At 58.1% G+C, this 18887-nt stretch overlaps 1 protein-coding gene across 1 annotated transcript; it reads right to left on the reverse strand.

The window, feature by feature from the left end:
• Nucleotides 1–12950: 12950 nt before the first annotated feature.
• CEBPA (CCAAT enhancer binding protein alpha) lies at nucleotides 12951–15542 on the reverse strand. Its single transcript, XM_044759921.2, has one exon. The coding sequence runs from the start codon at nucleotides 15406–15408 to the stop codon at nucleotides 14332–14334; it is 1077 nt and encodes a 358-aa protein (XP_044615856.1). The 5' UTR covers nucleotides 15409–15542; the 3' UTR covers nucleotides 12951–14331.
• Nucleotides 15543–18887: the final 3345 nt, after the last annotated feature.

Genomic DNA, 18887 nt, shown 5'->3' on the forward strand with positions numbered 1-18887 from the left:
CTGGGAAGGCTAGTTACTGGGAAGTCAGTTCAGTCTCCAACAGGAGACTGAAGCCAGCAAAAGAATGGCAAAACCAGGAGATGGAGTGAGAGAAGACTCTTGATGACATAGTCTGGCTGCTGGATCCAGCCCTGCCTGAAGACATATCCCATCCTGTTTTTTTCCTCATTGCACTCGGCCCTATGCCTGAGTCCCTGGCACAGAGGCAGGATTTTGGTGAGATGTGTCAGCATCGGGTGCTCCTTTCTGTTTAGGTCACTCAAGCTAGGATCCTGCAAGCATGTGTAAGCCAAAAGCTGAGGATCTGCCTGGTGTGAGGGCCCAGTCAGAGCAACCAGCACATAGCTGGGCTCACCAACCACAGAAGCCATGGTGTGGGCGAGAGGGGAGACGGGGATGGCCCACACTGTACACGACTCCCTGAGGAGACCTCCCTCAGGGGTGAATTTGGGAGCAGACTTCATGGGAAGTAGCTTATGATTTTCCAGTTTTTAAATTTAGAAAAACAACTAGCAGGATGTTCTTTTGTCTCCATCTTTTGGTCTGTGGGGTGGGCACCTCCACTTGCCGAGGGCACTGAGCGGCGGGAATTGGTTAATTTTGTTAGGTGTCTGTCAGCATTCCTGACACTGGAGTGGAAGCTGCACGAGGGCAGAGGTTCTGCCGAGTGAGCGCGGCTCACAGCTGGGCCCTGGAGCCGAGGGGAGCACCTGCACTCAGGAAATATTTGGTGAAGGAAGGAAAAGCCTTGGTCCTGTCACTCCCCTGCTCGGAATCCTCCAACGGCTTCCCGCGGCAGTTAAAATATACAGAATCTAGATTTCTTCCTCCGCCCCATAAGTAGGGTGACTATGTCCTTTATTGAACAAGGAGAGACGCTTTTTGTGAGTCAAAAAGGATGCTATCAACAATTATGCTGGAACAGTGGGAGTGAACCAGACCTGTCCCAAGCAAACCGGGGTGCTCGCCACCCCACTCAGAGGTCCCCACGGCACTGGTCTCTGCCCCTCGCCCACATCCAGCCACACTGACTTTCCATGGGAATGTTGCTGTCTCTCTACCCGGAGAAGGCCTTTTCCTGCCTGGATCTTTCTCATCACCTTGGTCTCCACTACACTGTGCCCTCAGGGGCCTTCCCCGATGACCAACCCTCGCTCAGGCCAGGAGCTCCTTTCACCTCCTGGCACTCATCCCTGTGCTCAGCCCCCGCCCTGAGGCAGTCGGGAGTGATCATGAGGCTTGGGGACACAGCAGCTGTCAGCCCCCGCATGGATGCTGTGTTCCCAGCACACATCTCCAAAGCGAAAGTGAAGGGAGCCTACTTCAGCTTGGAGGCGGGAAGTGAAAGGCAGAGGAGAGGAAGGAAGCAGCGGGCAGCATGGACAGGCCAGGTCAGGGTGCTTCCCGGAACTGTGCGGCGCCGGGCCACCCCAGAAATCACATGCCCTCTGACCTCTGCCACTCCGACACTTAAGAAGTGTTTGGAACCAGAATTTGCGTGCGGATCATAAAGCAGATCCCTCAGGGAGGAGCTCCCAGCAGACAAGTACCCGGACTGCACAGCCAGACAGAAGACACCGGACGTGTTCACGATTTTTCTAATGACCTCTGTCCTGATCTGGGGCTCTATAAAGTTGTTGCAGCCCCCGTGTTTGTCATTTGGCTCTGGCTCGAGGTGTATGCACGCAGGAATTTGTTTACAGAACGTTGACGACGGCACGGCCTTCATGTGGGCACCGACACCACCCTTTTGGCTGCTCCGAGGGACTGGCCCCCCTCCAGGATTCCCAGACTCATTTGCTGCCCCGGATTCTTTAAAACAGAGAAACCTGAGTATTGGTGTTCACACAAGGTCCTGGCAGAAAACCAAACTCAGCCCCGATGTTTCCAGTAAAGGGACCATTTATGGGGGTGTGACTAGGGTTGAGGGGATCAAGAAGGGATGTTGAGGCCCTGAGACTAGTCACGGCAGCATCGTCACCACCATGGGGCTCCAGAGGTGAGGCAAGGCATTGGTGCTGCCGGAGCCCCGCGAGAACTGGACCCAGGGAGGGCAGAGGACAGGCCACCTGACAGCGGCTGTAGTCTTGAGGGCGGGCGGATGGGGCACTAAGGCAGGCAGAGGGCAGAGAAGTAACAGCCTCTCCTCCTCTCATCTCCTGGTGCCTACCATCGGCCAAACCCCACAGGAAGCCAGAGGTGCAGGAGGTCCCCCGTGAAGCCCACAGAGGCCAGCCTCCCGCGGCGATAGTAGGTGTGGAGTGGGTCTGGGGACAAACAAGAACGATGAGCGTGCTTGGGTAAGGCATTCCGGGACAATTTTGCAGTTAAGCTTGGTGGCAATCCTTCTCATCCTGTACAGCTCTCTTGAATAGGTCCACCTCTGTGCACGGAGCCTCTTCATTGGCCCAGCCGGCGTCTGTTGCTCACTGTGGTCCCTCCTCCACCCTCCACACCACAGCAGAGTGACCTGAGGAGCAAGCCTGGCCCGGAGGCTCCCCACGACTCCTGCTGCTCTTGGGGTATCGATCAAAGTCTGAACCCCTGCTTTTGGGAGGCTGACTGTCTGGCCCAGCTGACCTCCGGCCTCACCTCTGGTCCTGCCCTCCTGCCTGCTCCATGTGGTGTGGTCGCTGGACATTTTTTGGAACCTGGAATGTCATGTTCCCTTCCACTTCCGAGTTTTGTGTATGTTGTTCCCTCTGCCTGGATTCTTTCAATCTAGCCCTCAACAACTCACAAATTCCTTCAGATCCTTCAGATCCCAGCTGAAAAGTCACATTCCTAAGAGTGACTTCCGTGAGCCCACAAAGCAGGCGAGGGCTCCTTCTCATCACCTCTGAGGTTCCTTTCTTCACCATATGCGTCACAACTGTAATTAACTGATCAATTGAGTAACTCTCTGTTTATTGTCTGTCTGCCCAGAGAGACTGTGAGCGTCCCAGGAGCCCGCTCTGTCTGTTTGGTTTATTTCTCTGCCCCCATACAGCGCCTGGCACACAGTAGGCAGGCCACAAATGTTGCTGAGTGATGGAAAGGAGAACTTCCAGCTTCTAGTGATGGCAGGTGAGAGTATTTGGGTCCATTCCGGCACCGAAAACAACTAAAAATGCTGGATAAATTAAAAAAATATATATATTAAAAGCAGCAAAGAGTTGGCTGTATAAAAAGGAATTGCCAGGCCAAAGTTGAGGGGAGAAGGAATCCAGATAGGTGAGCAAGAGCGGTCACTTTTTCCCTGAGGCATTTTCTGATCCCAATGAATTCAAGTTGTATTTTGAAAACCTCATGGAATGGGAGAGACGGGAATCAAATCCCAGGACTCACATAGGTGGGGCATGTAATAAGCCACCATCCCACATTGATGTGGGACTCCAAAAGGCTACCTCCTCAGGATAAGGGTGAGCCAGAAGTAGCCCAGTCCTTGCATCATCTCGCAATCCCAGTTCTCATCTCCCGGGTGGGCGCGGGACACTCCAGCCTTAAGGCCACTGAAGGTGGTTATGGACTAGCACTGCTCCTCAAGGTTTGGCAGGAGCTAATAAAAATGCTCTCTAGTGGAAGATGCCTTTGTCCTAAATCTCAAAATTTTCTTTCAAACAACTTTTTCTAAAACAACGACCAGAACATAGTCAAAGATGATCAGACACACAAGAAAAAAGACACTGTGAGTGAAAACTGGAACAGTTGACAGAAAACAGAAGTAGAACCATAAGACGTCAAATTATTGACTATAAAAAACTGTGGATCTGATGTTTAAGGAAATAAGACATACTTAAAAATAATGGCACGGAACGAGAATCTATAAAAAGGGACATTGCAGATCTGAAAAAAGAATCAAGTTGAATCTGTAGAAATGAAAACTACGATGATCAAAATCAAGAACTCAACAGATAGGTTTCAGAGGAGAGTAAACACAGTTGAGAGGGGAATTAGGAAATTAGAAAAGGAGCCAGAAGAAATTATCACAAATGTAGCACACAGAGACAAAAGGAAAATATGCAATAGATGACATGAGATAATGAGGAAAAGAAGATCTAATATTGTCCCCAAAGGAGAAGAGAGAGGAAATGACGCAGAGGCAAGGTTTTAAGGATTAATGGGTAAGAATTTTCTGGAACCAATGAATGAATGCATGAAGGGATGCACTGAATCATTGAATGCTTAGTTGTGCTTTGGTAGTACAGCTCCATGGTTCAGGCAACCCAGAGCTCAAAAAATACAGATGGGAGATTCTGGACCCAGAGTGTTCTTTACCAAGGGCCATGACGTTGTCCAATACCATGGTCAATGCAGCAAAGGACACAAGTTAAGGGTGGCAAATCAACACTTGCCTGTCTGCACCTCTGCAGCACCCCCGCTGCCTTTTTAGGAACTCTCTGGGCGGCCCTGAGATGCCCAGCTGCATCCTCCTGTTCCTTCTTCCTCCTGCAGGCCTTACTGACTAGCCACTGGGAGATAGTAGAATGCCATTCCCCAGTCAACTGGGGGGTGCAGTGGCATGGGTGGGTGAGGTGAGAAAGGCGTCTGTCCCACCTTGATGCAGTACTGATGTACTGTGCTCCTTCTTTCCTCTGACTCAGTCTCTCTGTTCTGTGGCCGGGCTCCAGTCTGGACCCTCAGGGTTCCTGGTGGAGACTTATTGACCAGCTGGCTGATATGGTCTGGTCCTGGCTGGAGCGGGGGGGATCTGAAAGAAGAGGTGATGTTAGAGTGTCCCTTTGCAATAGCTGAAGAATGCTTGATGATGCCAGCACCACCTCAGGGTCCTCCAACCTGGGCCCCAACATGGGCCAAGGAGCACTAATGTCTCTCATTGTCCAACCCACCAGCATCACCTACAACCCGGATGGCAAGCATGTAGAAGCTGGGCTCCAGAGGCAGGAGAGAATCACCCAAGCCTGGGTCCTTCTCTGTCCCACAGCCCGCCAGCTCCCACCCCTGAGCTCTCTCAGGCGGGAGCGTGATCTGGCTGGCAGGTGGGTAGTTTATTTGTGACTCACGCACCCCTCTTGGATGCCGGGGGCCTGGTCCTCATCCTCCTCAGTGTGACTCGACCTGGGATCAGGTTCTCGTGGTTGCTCTGTTCTGGGGGACACCCATTCATCATCTTGCTTCTGGGAATCTCGGCACACCTCTCAGACATGCTCAAACAGAGAGGCTGCCAAACCTGCGCCTGGTCACACAGCAGGTGTGTGCTGAGGCGAGGGCACACTCGGTCTCACGCCCCCGGTGGGTGGGAATGCAGGCCCTGCCCTTGTGCAACCAGCATTAGGGCCTGGGTGCCAGGAGCAGCTCCATGGCGGAGCCTCATGGAGGCCTTCCAGCAGGCGTCAGCTCCCCCTACCCTCAGCGGCAGGTCCCTCCAAACCACCGTGCTGTGGAGGCACCAGTCCTAAGGGTTGGTCTCATGGGGAAAGCAGAAAGGGAGGGCCGACCGCGGCTGATCTCCTAGCCCAAGAGGAGTGAAGATGGGGGGTCATGTGGGCTCCCAAATCTGGCTCTGCCATGTTTCTGACATGCCATTCCAATTTCTGAAATTCTCAAAGATGTTCCAAACAACAAGCAGTTGATTTAATTTTAAAAATTAAAAACTAAAGTAAATTAAGTTGGGGAACATTGGGTGGAGGTGGGGGAGGGGGAGGGTGTCATGGAATAAAGCCAATAATGAGAGTCTTAGGAAAACAAGAGCGTGTTTCATTGCCCTGGGTGCATGATGGGGTGGAGAGGGTTAAGCTCTCCCGTTGGACGCAGAGTGTAGGGGCCCGGGAGATGATGCTACCCCTGCGCTGGTCTTCTCCCTGGTCCCGGGAGACAGGGCTCCTTGGTGAGCAGCTGGGCCTCTGGTGAGACCGGGGCACAGCCCAGTGAGTAGAGGACCCTTGCGAGCTGCTCTCCTTCCTGGTTTGGCTGGTACACACCCCGGCAGCACTGCCCCACATAATTACATAAACTGCGCATCACTCAAGATGCTCATCTCGCCTCTGACACATTTCAGGCTCAGAGCCACCGTCCCCACCTCCTCTCAGCTCAGGGGCCTGGCCCATGACTCAGTTGCCTCGAGCTCTCCCAGACAAGATTGGTCCTCAAATAGAGGTTGGGCCTTGGTGAACTTGGGATTTGCTCTCGGGAGGACCCTTCACCCCTTGTGGGCCTGAAAGCTCCCCCAGGACAAGGCTCAGAACCAGCACCAAGTCTATACGCATACGGCACACTCCTGCACACTGCCCGCACCCGCATGGCATCACTCTCCCTGGGAGTCGCACGCAGCCCAGGCCTGCCCTCTCTCCTTTCTGCTGCCCTGCACCCACGTGGCTGACCCGGCAGGGGAGACATCAATGGTTTGAGGCCTCCTGGCCTTTCTCAACACCTGCTGTCCCCCCTTGGTTCGGCAAGTGGCATCCACTGCTTCCTGTGCTGGAACAGCAGGGCGAGGGTGCCCAAGAGCTGCCTGCCCTCCTTGCCGGATGAGTTTGCTCATTAACTCCAGTCGCTCTCGGGTGGCATTCCTGGCAGGGAAGGTAAAAACCAGGTGGGTTTCTGGAGCTCTTTCCTGTTGGTGGCCCAGTTCTGGGGAAGCTTGGCCAAGGCCTCCTCCCACCTGGCTCTCCTCTGTGGCCCCTCCTCTCCCCTCCAGGACCCCAGGAGCTTTCTGGGTTGTGAAAGCCCATTCAGGGCCAGAGGGTGGGCTCCCTCCTCACTTCCTGGGCTCAAGTAGGGTGGGCCGATGGGAACCAGCTCTTTGGCCAAGCGCTGAGATGACCCAGTGGGGAACTGAGGGAGGCAAGGGAGCACGAGGTGGCTCCTCTGCCACCAGCAAGGGGATGGCAGAGCCACCCCACTCACTGAGGTCCCAGCTTCCCAAGGCGGGGGGTCTCTCGGGATTTGGCAGTCTGATGCCCCAGCGCTAACACTTGTCCCCACTGACCAGGAGTGGTCACCCAGCATTCTGCACTTGTACTAAGAAACGTTTACTGTGACAAGCACACAGGGCACCTTTGCCTGCCCCACTGAGAGCAGTGGAGGAGGGTTTGACCTCCAGCTCAGCCATCAAGGTCACTGGCAAGAGGGCTCTGCACCCTGGAGGAGCTCAGTAAGTGCTTTCTAAGCAAACAAAAGGCCTCTTGTAAAAAAAATGGAAGGAACAGGAAAATGACTTGAGTAACTTGGTTGTTCTGGGTATAAGGATTTTTCCCTAAATGATTCAGATGACTGTCCCCTTCCAGGGGAGTTTTCAGGGATGGAGGGGCGGCCTCCCCCACACCGCCTCCTGCCCTCACACCCGGCAAGCTTCTCAGTCCTCAGCCGGAGCCAAGTGTCTCTGAAGCTTTGCCTGCTTACCTTCCACAGCAACTCCGGACGAGGGACTAGATTTGCATACGTTTTGCATAAAAGGAAACCGAAGCTCAGAGAAATGAAGAGACTGGGCCAGGGCCACAGTCAGGAAGCCAGGAGGCAGTTGGGGCCAGGGCTGCACGGCCCACGCCCTGTGGCCATCCTGACCACGGGCTGGGAGGAAGAGGAAACTTCTACTTATCACCAGAGAGCAAGTTGCCTCCTTCTAGAACCCAACTCGGGATGCACCTCAAGTGTGTACCACGCTGGGGCATCTGGGCTTGAGGCATCTGCTCAGCGAGCACAGCTGGCCTCCTGAGGCCAGGGCTCTGTGGGACAGCAGCAGTGGCCTTCAGCCCACACTCACTGGCCCCAGGCAGGTGGCACTCGCAATAGTGAATTAGACAGATATTTAGGCATTCAGGCACCAGTGCCTTCAAATTGTTCTGGGGTAAATCCTCCATCCTGTGGACTCCTGGGTGAAGGCCAATTAAACCGCGGCCAGGTAGGGCTGATTCCCTATAAATCCGTGGGAATGTGGTCACACGAATCTTAAATATCAGATTAAAATCAAATTAGTGGGAAAATTTGGAACAAATTGCCTTCAAGTACAGTGAATGAGTCTATTTTTAAAATGTTGCCGCACCAGGCAAAATAGTGAAGCGAACACATTTCCTAAGAGCGCGGAGACACCGTGTTAGGAGTGATTTGTCATGCTTAGTCACTGTAATTGCTCGAGCAAAACTGAGGAATCCAATAAAACGTGTTTGCAAATTGTAAATCACTCGAGGAGGCTACTTCAGACGGGTCCTAACCTGATGTGGAAGGTCACGGCGGCTCCCTCTGGGGCGGGCACTCCATCCTGACGCCCCCGAGGCCCCGTTCTCCAGGCAGGGGCGGTGCTGCCACGTCCAGCTGGGACCACTGCCCAACATGAGTGCAGGAAGGGCCGTACATCAGCCGCATTTCCTCACCCGCGAGGGTGGCACGGATTCCTGGGGGCACCAGGGAGGGCGCTGGGGTTGGCTTGGGGAGGGGGCAGCTGGGGCCTCTCAGAGGCCTCCGTGGCCGAGCAGGGAAGGGACAATGGCTGCTCGGGGAGGAGAGGTTTCCCTTCTGGCGAGAGGATGGCGGCCACTTGCCAAGGAGCAGAAATGTCTTCAGATCTAGAGGGCTTGGGACAGGCTGTGATGGTTCCCTTCAGGCCCTGTTTGGGTCACTGGGTGACATGCCCTGGCCCTAGACCACTATATTTGGCCACTGGTGCTCCCACCCTGGGTCTGTAGTCCCTTAATAACGACTTTGCGGGTCATCCTGGAGTGGGGACACGAGGGGAGACACAAATGCCCGCGACCCCAGCTGCCCTGTGCCTCTGAGCAGCACCGGCAGCCTTGGGGCAGGCTGCACTGCCAGCCCTGTCCCCTCTTCCAGAAAGCCCGCCTCCACCCTGTCCACCTCCCCGGGGAGCACGAGCATCTTGTTGGGGCCTGGTTAGACCCCGGTTCTGGCGGTCAACGAATCACGCGGAGGTGTTGCAGGCTATCTAGAACTGGATAGGCTACCTTTCTTAAGATTCTTGCATTTTAAAATGAACTTTGTGGAAGCAATGACTCATCTAGAGTGGGCCAGCACGGTGGAGCCTTACTTCCGGTGCCCACGTGTTGCATCCCGCCGTGGTGAACCCTGGCCCCTCCAGCTCTTGCTTGGTGGACCTCAGACCTTAAACAGAAAGGAGGGGGGTGAAGATGAAAACATCTGTAAAGGAGAGAGACGAGTTGCAGAGAGATCCATGCATTCAAACACACGTGTGGAAGACCTGCCGTGGGCCGGAGGCTGGACGTCCACTGGGGCCAAATTCAGCAGGAGGCCAAGGAAGGCAGATCCCAGGTGACTTCATGAGATTTGGCTCCAGGAGCTCATGGTGACCTTGTTGAGAACAGTTTGCAGGGAGGGCGAGGGTGAGGATGGAGGGTGGGGACAAGGAGACAGGGAAGGTGGGGACGAAAGTCAGAAAATGGCTCTCTAGGTGTATAAGAATCACAAAAGATGTTTTTTAAACAAGCCAGTTCCCATCCTGGAAACCAGACCTTTGAGTCTGCCCAGCTGGGCCTCCAGAGCACCATGTAAAAATGGGGCTATGGAAGAGTCTGGCTTCTCACTCTGCCTACAAAAGGCTTCAGAAGAGCAGAAGATTCTTTCCCCGTGGTTCTCATCCAGCCCCTTCTGGGCTGGGCCAGTGTGGTCCCCTGTAGCCTGCTCCCCTAGCAATCATGCCGGCTTCTGAGAGCTTGGCTGGTCTTGCCGGAAGTGCCTGCCACTCTGTAATCTAAGGGGACCCTCTGGGGGTCAGGCCCCACTGGGGTCCCCAACACCATCTTCTGCTGTTCTCAGGTGTGTGGGCAGTGGGCTTGGGGACAGCAAATGAAAAGAAAGGGCATCTTTGGAAGCTACACACCCAGGGAAGCCTGTTCCTAGTGGGTGGGGCCAGAAGGCTAGAAAAATAATAAATAAAAACAAAAGTGAAGGGAAACAAAGCTCTTGGGTGCCAGAATGGGGCTGGCCGAGGCTGTGGTTGCCTGAGTAATAGGTTCCACATTTGTCTGGCTCTGTCTGCAGCAACCAGGATCAGGAATGCACAGTGGGCCTTGCAGGGGTTGGAGGGGACAGCCCCACTGCGGCCAGACCTAGGCACACCCTTGCGATGGCCCCATCCCCACTGGCCACTGCGTGGTTGAGACGTTGCTGCAAGTTCACGCTCCAGCACCCCAGCCACCCCCCTGCCCCCGCCTGCGTTCCTGGGTCCCTGCCGGCCTGCACAGATTGTTTGAGTTATTAATGCCGTTTTCCCAGAGATCCCATCTGGCTTTTTAATTGCTCTAGGATGGGGCTAGGATGCTTTGATAGTGAATTGGTATCTTTCCTATGTCGCTGCTTGCATCGAATGCTCCATGCAGAGAGGGGCGGTGAGGGGTGTGGAGCAGTGGGGGTGTGACGAGGGAGATAGCACAAGACTTTCACAGAGACAAGAAAGATCTCCCAAAGGTGTTAGGGGTTTAGTTTTATTTAAAGAGAAAAGCTTGCCCCCACCTGCCAGCACAGCAAAGAAACAGAGGGGATGTCATCTCTGTCCCGGCCAGGACCCCACCCCATGTCTGTGGAAGGCCTGTGGGTACCTGGAAAGAGAAGCCTGGTGGCTGAGCAAGGTCAGGGTTTCTGCTCCCCCTTGACCTGCACCATGAGTGGCCTTCCGCTTCCTCTCCCCACTGCCCCCCTCCTCCGGCGGAACCAGCAATGGCATGGAGGACGCTGGCAGGTTCCTGCCTGGGAAGGAGGAGGCAAGAGACCTGGGAGGGGCAGACACTCCTCACCAGTCAGTCCCAACGGCTCATCACAAGTGTCAGGGCCAAACCCCGTGTTCACAGATTCCCAGGAGATCCAGGAGATAAGGGTGACATCCGTGACAGTGCTAAGCCATCAGGAGGCATCTGGCAGCAAAGGAGCACTTCCCTCTCTCCCTCCGCCCTTGCTCCTGCCCCGGAGGCTGGCTCCCCTAAACAATGCTCTCAGGGGACACTGGGCTAGGGTGGCCCACTGAGGTGGGGAGGTCTGCTACTTCTCATGGGAGAGTGCAAGGCAGAGGCATCTGTGTATGTTGGACTGGGTCCATGGCCAGGTCTTGGGTCAAAGCTGCTGCCTCCAGCAAGCCTTCCCTGGTGGCTTCTATTCACACTTTGAGCTTCCCCACATCGCTTGTCCCCCTTAAAGCACATCTTGGGGCCACAAGGCTGTGAGCTCCCGAGAGCAGGAGCCGAGTCTGCTTGTTTCCAGCTGAGTGCCCCATCCTTGGCACGGGCCCTAGCACACAGCAAGCATCCCTTGGGGTGCCAGGCTCTTGGAGTGTTTCTTCATGAAGGCTGCAGTCAGGAGGGGAACCGTGGGGGTCCCTGCAGGAAGCACAAGGTCGTGAGGGCAGCTCTCCCTGGGGGCTCCTCTGGCTGGGCACAAAGCTCGAGCTGGGCATGTTCACCTCATGCTGTGCCCCCCGCACCTGCAGGCTGCTGTATCTACTGGGGGCCCCACCACCCCATCCCTTTCCTGGGGCTGCCTGTGGTTGGGTCTGTCTTATCCCCAACAGAGCCCACCCTGGACCTCAGGGTCTGTGGTAGGAGCAGGCCCTTTCCTGAGCTTTGAAGAGGAACCCCCCAGAGACGAGTGAGGGCGGGAGGGGCGCCCCTCCTCCGAGGGCCCTGGGATCTGTTCTGGGGGCAAAGGGGGAAGCTGAAGCTTGGCCCCCTCAAACAAGAAAAACTGGAATTCGCGCTGAACTCAGAGAGGGTTTGCTGGGGCCTAGCAAGCTGTGGCCTGCCCCAGGCCCCCAGGCGGGCGGTGGGGCTCTGCCTCCTCGGTTCCCAGGCGGCAGGGCAGGCTGCCGCCTCCTCACTGGGCTCAAGGCCTTTCCTCTGCCAAGGGCGGCCATGGGTGAGGAGGCGGCAAGATATGGGACAGAGAGGGCGGGGTGGGGGGGCGGGAAGGGGGGAAAGTCACCCCTCCCCTTAACCACACGGCAGGTAAAGCCAAAGCTTTGAGAATGTAAAAAGAATGTGTAATTTCTCGAAACCGTCCCAGCCCACGTTGGCATATACTGTAAGCTGGCCGAGTGAACACTCTCGGTGAGAACAGAGGTGGAGCGTTTGCCTCTTACCCTCAGAGAGAGTGAACTCTGAGAGCCTGGCCAGCCTCTCGGCCGCTGCCCCCAGGCTCCTCCCTTCCCACCAGAGGATGCCCCCTCCCTTGGCTGGCCATCACCACCGCCAAGGAGGCGGGGGCCGGGGCGCTCCAGGGGCAGTCATCAGAGGGAGGGGCTTGGTTCAGGGTGGGCACAGTGGGGACGGGCGGATGCTGGGGCTGGCCCTTGCGAGGCAGCATGTGGGCAAGGGCCAGACACCAGCTGCAGGCCTCCGTGGGCCCCCTCCGTGGGTCGGCTGGGGCAGGGCAGGTGTGGAGGGTCGAGTGGATGGGTGCCCTCCAGGACCCTCCTGGGTTGGCTGCAGCCACATGGCCCAGAGCAGGAGGGAGGGAGGGAGGGTCCCACGGCTTGAGGCCTCTCCCTGCCCACCCAGGGTTGTGCTGACAGGCTGGAGCGAAGGCAGGTGTGAGCGAGGCTGCTCCAGAGCTGGGGCTGTGAGGGATCTGGAAGAGAGTGTGCCAAAGGGCCCCTGGAGCCTGGAACTGCTGGGCCAGGCCTGCCCACATGCCACAGAGGCCGTGGCAACTGCAGACTCCCTCTCTGAGTCCCTCTTCTCCTCCCAGGGGCTGAAGAAAGGCTACAGCAAGGCCCCCTGATATCCCCTCCCCCCACCCCTCCCCCACACCACCCCAGGAGACTCTCTCTTCAGCCTTTGGCATTCTCAGCTCGAGCCTTCTTGTCCTTCTCCCGTTTATCTGTCTTGGTTGGGGGAAATCATCCCCTTAATGTAAAGAGGAGCTCGGGATGGGTGGAGAGCTGATGAGAGCCAGGATGTCAGCCAAGGAATATGCTGCGATTATTTACAAATGTGACCCGGCCCACGGAAAACCTTGGAAGTAGCTTTTCTAGTTTTAAAAAGACACCAAAATTTACTTTGATATGTTTATGTTATAGATATAATACATAAAACATCTAGCATGAAACTCTACGTTCTCCCCAAGGAAGAGAACCAAGCCGCCCTTCCCTGCTCCCAGGCCCAGCGGTCTGTGCGTGCTGGCCGGAGGCTGGGCCGCCTCCCTTCCAGACCAGGAGCCAGGGCCTCTGGGGAACCAGCCTGTGGGCAGCCCCGGCCGGAGGCCCACAGCCACCCCCAGGGAAGGCTGAGAGGAAAGGGAAGCCCACCTCACCTCTTTGGTTCCCCGGGGAGCAAAAGCAATCCCCAAACCAAGAGGAAAGAGAGCTGCAGACCCTCCCTGCAGCTGCTGACGGAGAGTCTCATTTTGGCAAGTATCTGAGCAAAACCAAAACAAAACAAAAACCAAATAAAATGGTAGTTTAGCATAGACGTGCACACTCACATTGCACAAGGCACCGCTGGGACACCGAGAGAGAGGCCAGATACAAGTGTTGATATCGGCTGATAAAGCAAAATATTTGACAAGCTTCTCATAACTTTGGTCCCTCCGGGATGGGCCGATGGTGCTTCATATTTGTACAGCAATGCTGGGGACATACAGTACAGACGAGGCTGCTGGTCCCAGTGTACCTCCCCCCAGCCCCCAGCCCCATCTCTAGGCTCCCTCTTCCACGAGGCCTCAACTCCCATGAACATACGTCCTTATAGCTAAGCAGCGACCCAGCTTTTTGGTCTGACTGGGGGTGGGGCGCTCCCACTGGTCACCTGGTGCCCCCCATCTCAGTGAGTTCTGCCCCGGGAAGTCCAGCCTGTTGTTGCAGGCTGGGAGGTTAGAGACAGGGAACTAGGGACCCTCCACCTTCATGTAAAACTAGGGGAACAAGCTTAGGTTCAGAGCCCTGTGTTTCCTCCCCTCCAAGGACAGGCGCTGAGGAGGCGAGGGCTGGCTTGCTGGGATCTCTGCTCCCTGAGCCGTCCTCCTGAGGCCGGCCTGTTGCAGCCTCGGGGAAGAGGCAGGAACCCTCCAAATCAAATGACAAGGCACATATTTTCTCCCCCTACTCGGTAGGAATGGGAGCAGTGAGTTTTCGTTTCCAAGGCACAAGGTTATTCCTTAATACTAGAGTTGCCGGGCTGCCGGCTCAGCCCCACGGCGCGTCTCCTCTTTCGCAAGGAGAAACCACGGCCTGACCCCTCATCTTAGACGCACCGTGTCCGGCGCAGAGGAAGGAAGGGGGCACGCGCAGCAGGCCAGGCTTTCAGGTGGCACCGGAATCTCCTAGTCCTGGCTTGCGCGGCTCGGGCAGTCTGGAGATCCGGAGACCCTGAGACCCGAAACCACTCCCGGGGTCCCAGCCAGGGGCCAGTCCAGGGCGGTCCCGCGCGGCGCGCCTCACGCGCAGTTGCCCATGGCCTTGACCAGGGAGCTCTCGGGCAGCTGGCGGAAGATGCCCCGCAGCGTGTCCAGTTCGCGGCTTAGTTGTTCCACCCGCTTACGCAGGCGGTCATTGTCACTGGTCAGCTCCAGCACCTTCTGCTGCGTCTCCACGTTGCGCTGCTTGGCCTTGTCCCGGCTCTTGCGCACCGCGATGTTGTTGCGCTCGCGCCGTACCCGGTACTCGTTGCTGTTCTTGTCCACCGACTTCTTGGCTTTGCCTGCGCTGCCGCTGCCGCCGCCGCCGCCGCCGCCCGCGCGGAGGTCGGGGTGCGCGGCGCCCAGCCCCTTGAGCGCACCACCGGGGCCTGGCAGGCCAGCGCCGCCGAGCGCGGGCGCGGGGTGCGGGCTGGGCACGGGCGTGGGCGGCGGCGTGGGGTGGCCGGGCTGCAGGTGCATGGTGGTCTGGCCGCAGTGCGCGATCTGGAACTGCAGGTGCGGGGCGGCCAGGTGCGCGGGCGGCGGGTGCGGGTGCGGGGGCGGCGGCGGCGGCGGCTGGTAGGGGAAGAGGCCGGCCAGCGCCAGCTGCTTCGCCTCGTCCTCCTCGCGCGGCTCCTGCTTGATCACCAGCGGCCGCAGCGCCGGCGCCCCGACGCGCTCGTACAGGGGCTCCAGCCTGCCGTCCAGGTAGCCGGCCGCCGTGCAGCCGTAGCCGGGGGGAGGGCCGTGCGCCCCCCCGGGCATGACGGCGCCGCCGGGGCCCCCGGGGGCGCCCGGGTAGTCAAAGTCGCCGCCTCCTCCCGCAGGGGCCGCGGCCGCCTTGGCCTTCTCCTGCTGCCGGCTGTGCTGGAACAGGTCGGCCAGGAACTCGTCGTTGAAGGCGGCCGGGTCGATGTAGGCGCTGATGTCGATGGACGTCTCGTGTTCGCAGATGCCGCCCAGGGGCTCCGGGGCGGCAGGTGGGGCGGGGGGCTGCGCGGGGCCCGCGCCCCGGGGAAAGCCGAAGGCGGCGCTGCTGGGCGCGTGCGGGGGACTCTGGAGGTGGCTGCTCATCGGGGTCCGCGGCTCCACCTCGTAGAAGTCGGCCGACTCCATGGGGGAGCTACAGTCCTCCCGTCATGGCGAGCCTCGGCGGCCTCCAGCCTGCGCGGGGCGCCGCTGCTGCCGCCGCCCACCCGGAGCCCCTGCTCGCTCGCGCCCGCGCAGCTCCCGGTCGCGAATGGCCAGGCCCACGCGGGCCCCGCATTTATACCGGGGCAGCCGTCGCCCTCTAGTGTCCAAATCTGACCACCGGCGACGGCGGCGCGGAGCCTCCTGGGTCTTAGCGCCTGTTTTCCGGAGGGGGCGGTGAGTGGGGCCGGAGCGCGGCGCTGGCGGGGAGAGGCCACGGCGGAACGCCCACTGCTCCTTGGGCTGAGAGCCAAACCCCGACGGACGCGCAGTGCCCCACCCTCTGCCAAGTGGTTGCCCTGTGCACACGCGGTTGGTGTCGTGGCCCCGTCCTCTAACCTCCCGAAGGCACCCACTTCCAGCCAACGGCGGGGAGCCCAGAGCGCCAAGACGCTGCGCAGAGGGCTGGTGGAGCGCAAGTGTTGGTCTCAGAGTTACTGTGGCACGGTCTCACTTTAAAAGCTAGAACCAGTCCTGTCCAGGGTCTCTGGAAGGCGGCGGCGTAGAGAAGGGCGGGGGTGGGGGTGGGGTGGCAGGGAACAGTTTTGGACCTACGGCCCAGCACACACCGCCGCATGGAAAGGCTGAGGGGAGAGGTCCGGGGCGCGGTCATTTTGCATCTTTATCTCTGATCTCCAGGAGATCCCACTGATTCCGCGCGGAAGACCCTCTTTCCCCGTCCGCCTCTTGCTGTACTCTGGGGTCTTATCCACTCTGCAGCGCCGGGCGCTAGGACCCCGCGGGGAGCAGAGGGACAGGGAGGCGGCTGCGGCCCGGGAGCCGGGAGGACCCGGCCGGCCGATCCGCCTGGGCTTGAAAACTTTTTCTTTTTAATTACTTCTCCTAGCCGGAGCGCTAGGGTTGCTAGGCGTGCGGGATTGGCGCTACAACCGGGCGCGGGGCAGCCAATTTTTTCCTGCGGGACGGGCCGAGCTGGATTCCCGGGCGGGCGGGGCGCACAGAGGGAGAAGGCGAACTTGTCTCCGGGGCTGGGATCCCGAAGCGGGGCTGGCGGTCAACGGGGTTGGAATCCACCGCCTTCGCCCCTACTACCCATTCAGGTGGGCTCCGAGGCGGGAGCGGGAGTGTCGAGGGAGCCGGAGCCTCGGAGGGAGTCTGGCGGCCCAGGGTCCGAGCACCTACCGGGGGAACGCAGCTGGGAGGTTCCCAGGGCACTGGGTCCCCGGGGTCTTGGGGAACAAGGCGGCCAGGCCCGGGTGGCCCGTGGGCGCTGCGCCGCCTCCGCACTCACTGCTGCCTGGGGAAGGGGTTTATGGCAGCGCGTCTCCCCAGCCACGTGGCGACTCGAGCGTTCTATATCGGGATCGCCGGGACAGCGGGGCTCCCAGAGGGCCTCGTGGGTCCGCAAGTCGCCCCTGCCTCTGCCCCCCACCGCCCCTTACGACTTCCTGCACTGATGCCCGACTCCGCCTGAGTGCTGGTTGGAGGTGTCCCTGCCTGCGAACCGCCGGGCAGCGCAGGTCAAGGCCCCCTCCCAGAGAGTGGCCTTCCAAAACCCGGCGAGGCGCCACAAGCCGCCCAGGAGCCCTCCAGGAGGCGCCCCGCAAAAGCAGGGCCCGGGGAGGCCGAGCTGCCACTCTACTGTGGTCACAGCCAAGAAGCATCTTGGTCTGGGGAACGCATCCTGTGCTTTAATCAAGTTCCTATTCAACTTATGCCCAATGATTAATGGCCCAACTGCTTCGCTGTTTTGCCCAGAGCTCTCACACACGGTACTTAGCTTGATGCTTTTGGACTGGGAGTAAACGGAGATTCGTTGGATGAATAGGCCGTGGGAGCTGAGGAGCTGTTCTCTGGACCAGAGGCAGGCCCCATTTGTACACCATGACCTGTGGACACCTGGAGGGAAACCCAAAGCAGGAGTGGGATTTTCATTTTTTCTGCAGTGCCCAAAATAGGGGCCTGTCTCAGTGTGGGGACAAAGAAAAAGACTACTGAGAGGGTCCTGTTCCTAGCTGTACACCTGGTCTCCTGCCCAGGGCTGCTGTTTACTGTGCAGGAGGTGGGAATGTCTCCTCCTAGGATCTAAGGAGACTGCAGGGCTGGGGAGCATTGGAACAAGGCCTTGCCAATAGAGTGTGTGGGGGCCAGAGAGGCACCAAGTGGGGCCCACACCCAGGTCCTCCCCCAGTGGAACCAGAATTCTCCCCAGAGGCCTGCTCTGTGCAGGGTGCTCCATGCCCAGAGATGAATAAGAAGCGGCCCCGGCCCTCCTGGAGCTCCGGGCACAGTCAGGGGGTCACACAGAGTCTGCTGGGAGACACGGGCCTCCTCGCAGAGGAGGTGACACTGAAAGAGCAGGGGAGGCAACTGGGAAGAGGCACTTCGTCCATTAATTCATCAACCATCTGTCAGGAGGCACAAGTCGGGATGAAGGATGCGTGTGCTGCAGTAAAGGGACAGCCTGCCCCGTGGAATATGGGGCTCCAGAGGAGGGACCAGCCAATTTTGTCTAGGGAGGTGCTGGGGGCTAAATTGTGTCTCCCCAAATTCTTGTGTTGAAGCCCTAACTCCCAATGTGACTGTGTTCCTGAGAGGGGCTTTTAGGAGGTAATTAAGGTTAACTGAGGTCATAAGGGTGGGGTCCTAATCTGATAGGATTGGTGACTTTATAAAAAGAGGAAGAGAGGGAGATCTCTCTCTCTCAGCCTTGTGAGGATACGGAGAAGGCAGCATTTACAAGCCAGGAAGAGAGCCCTCACCAGATGCCCACCCTGCTGGCACCCTGATCGCAGACTGCCAGCCTCCAGACTGTGAGAAAACTAGTTTCTTTGCTTAAGCCAGCCAGTCCGTGGTATTTTGTTATGGGAGCCCAAGCTGACCAAGACAGGAGGTGAGAGAGGGCTTCATGCACGATGGACCTTTGAGCTGCAGCTTGAAGGATGAGCAGGAATTTGCTAGAAGAATAAGCAGACGGAACGGCAGGTGCAAAGGTGGAGAGGCTTCGAGAGCATGGCATATTCTGGTAACAAAGGACAGGATGTTTGATGGGCTGGACTGCAAGGATTGCTGGGGAGGGGCCTAGATAAGGCTGGATCGCAGACAGGGCTGGGTTCATGGCCAAGGCCACTCCAGGTGAAGGAGAGAGCCTGTTTCACAGCCTTCTGCCATCCAGCTTTTAGCAGGGGAGCACTGTGAGCCAATTTGGGTCCCTGAAAAGCTGCTCTGGTCGGGGGCTGGAAAGAGGAGCCAAAAACAATGGAGACCTGAGGCCCCTGGTGGGGATAGAGGGCCGGAATGGATTTGAAGGACTTGGAGGCTGGGCGGGGCCGAATGCCTGACTTCTGGCTGGGGTTACCATCCCCCATCATATGTAATGCAGGGAAAGTAGAGGGTCCCCTCCCAGCCCCTGGGGCCGTGGAGTCCCACAGTGCGCACACGAG

This window comes from Equus asinus, chromosome 26 (assembly GCF_041296235.1).
Source record: "Equus asinus isolate D_3611 breed Donkey chromosome 26, EquAss-T2T_v2, whole genome shotgun sequence".
NCBI classification, from domain to species: Eukaryota; Metazoa; Chordata; class Mammalia; order Perissodactyla; family Equidae; genus Equus; species Equus asinus.

Coding starts and splice junctions, on each gene's coding strand:
- CEBPA (XM_044759921.2), bottom strand. CDS start 15,408: ATGGAGTCGGCCGACTTCTACGAGGTGGAGCCGCGGACCCCGATGAGC.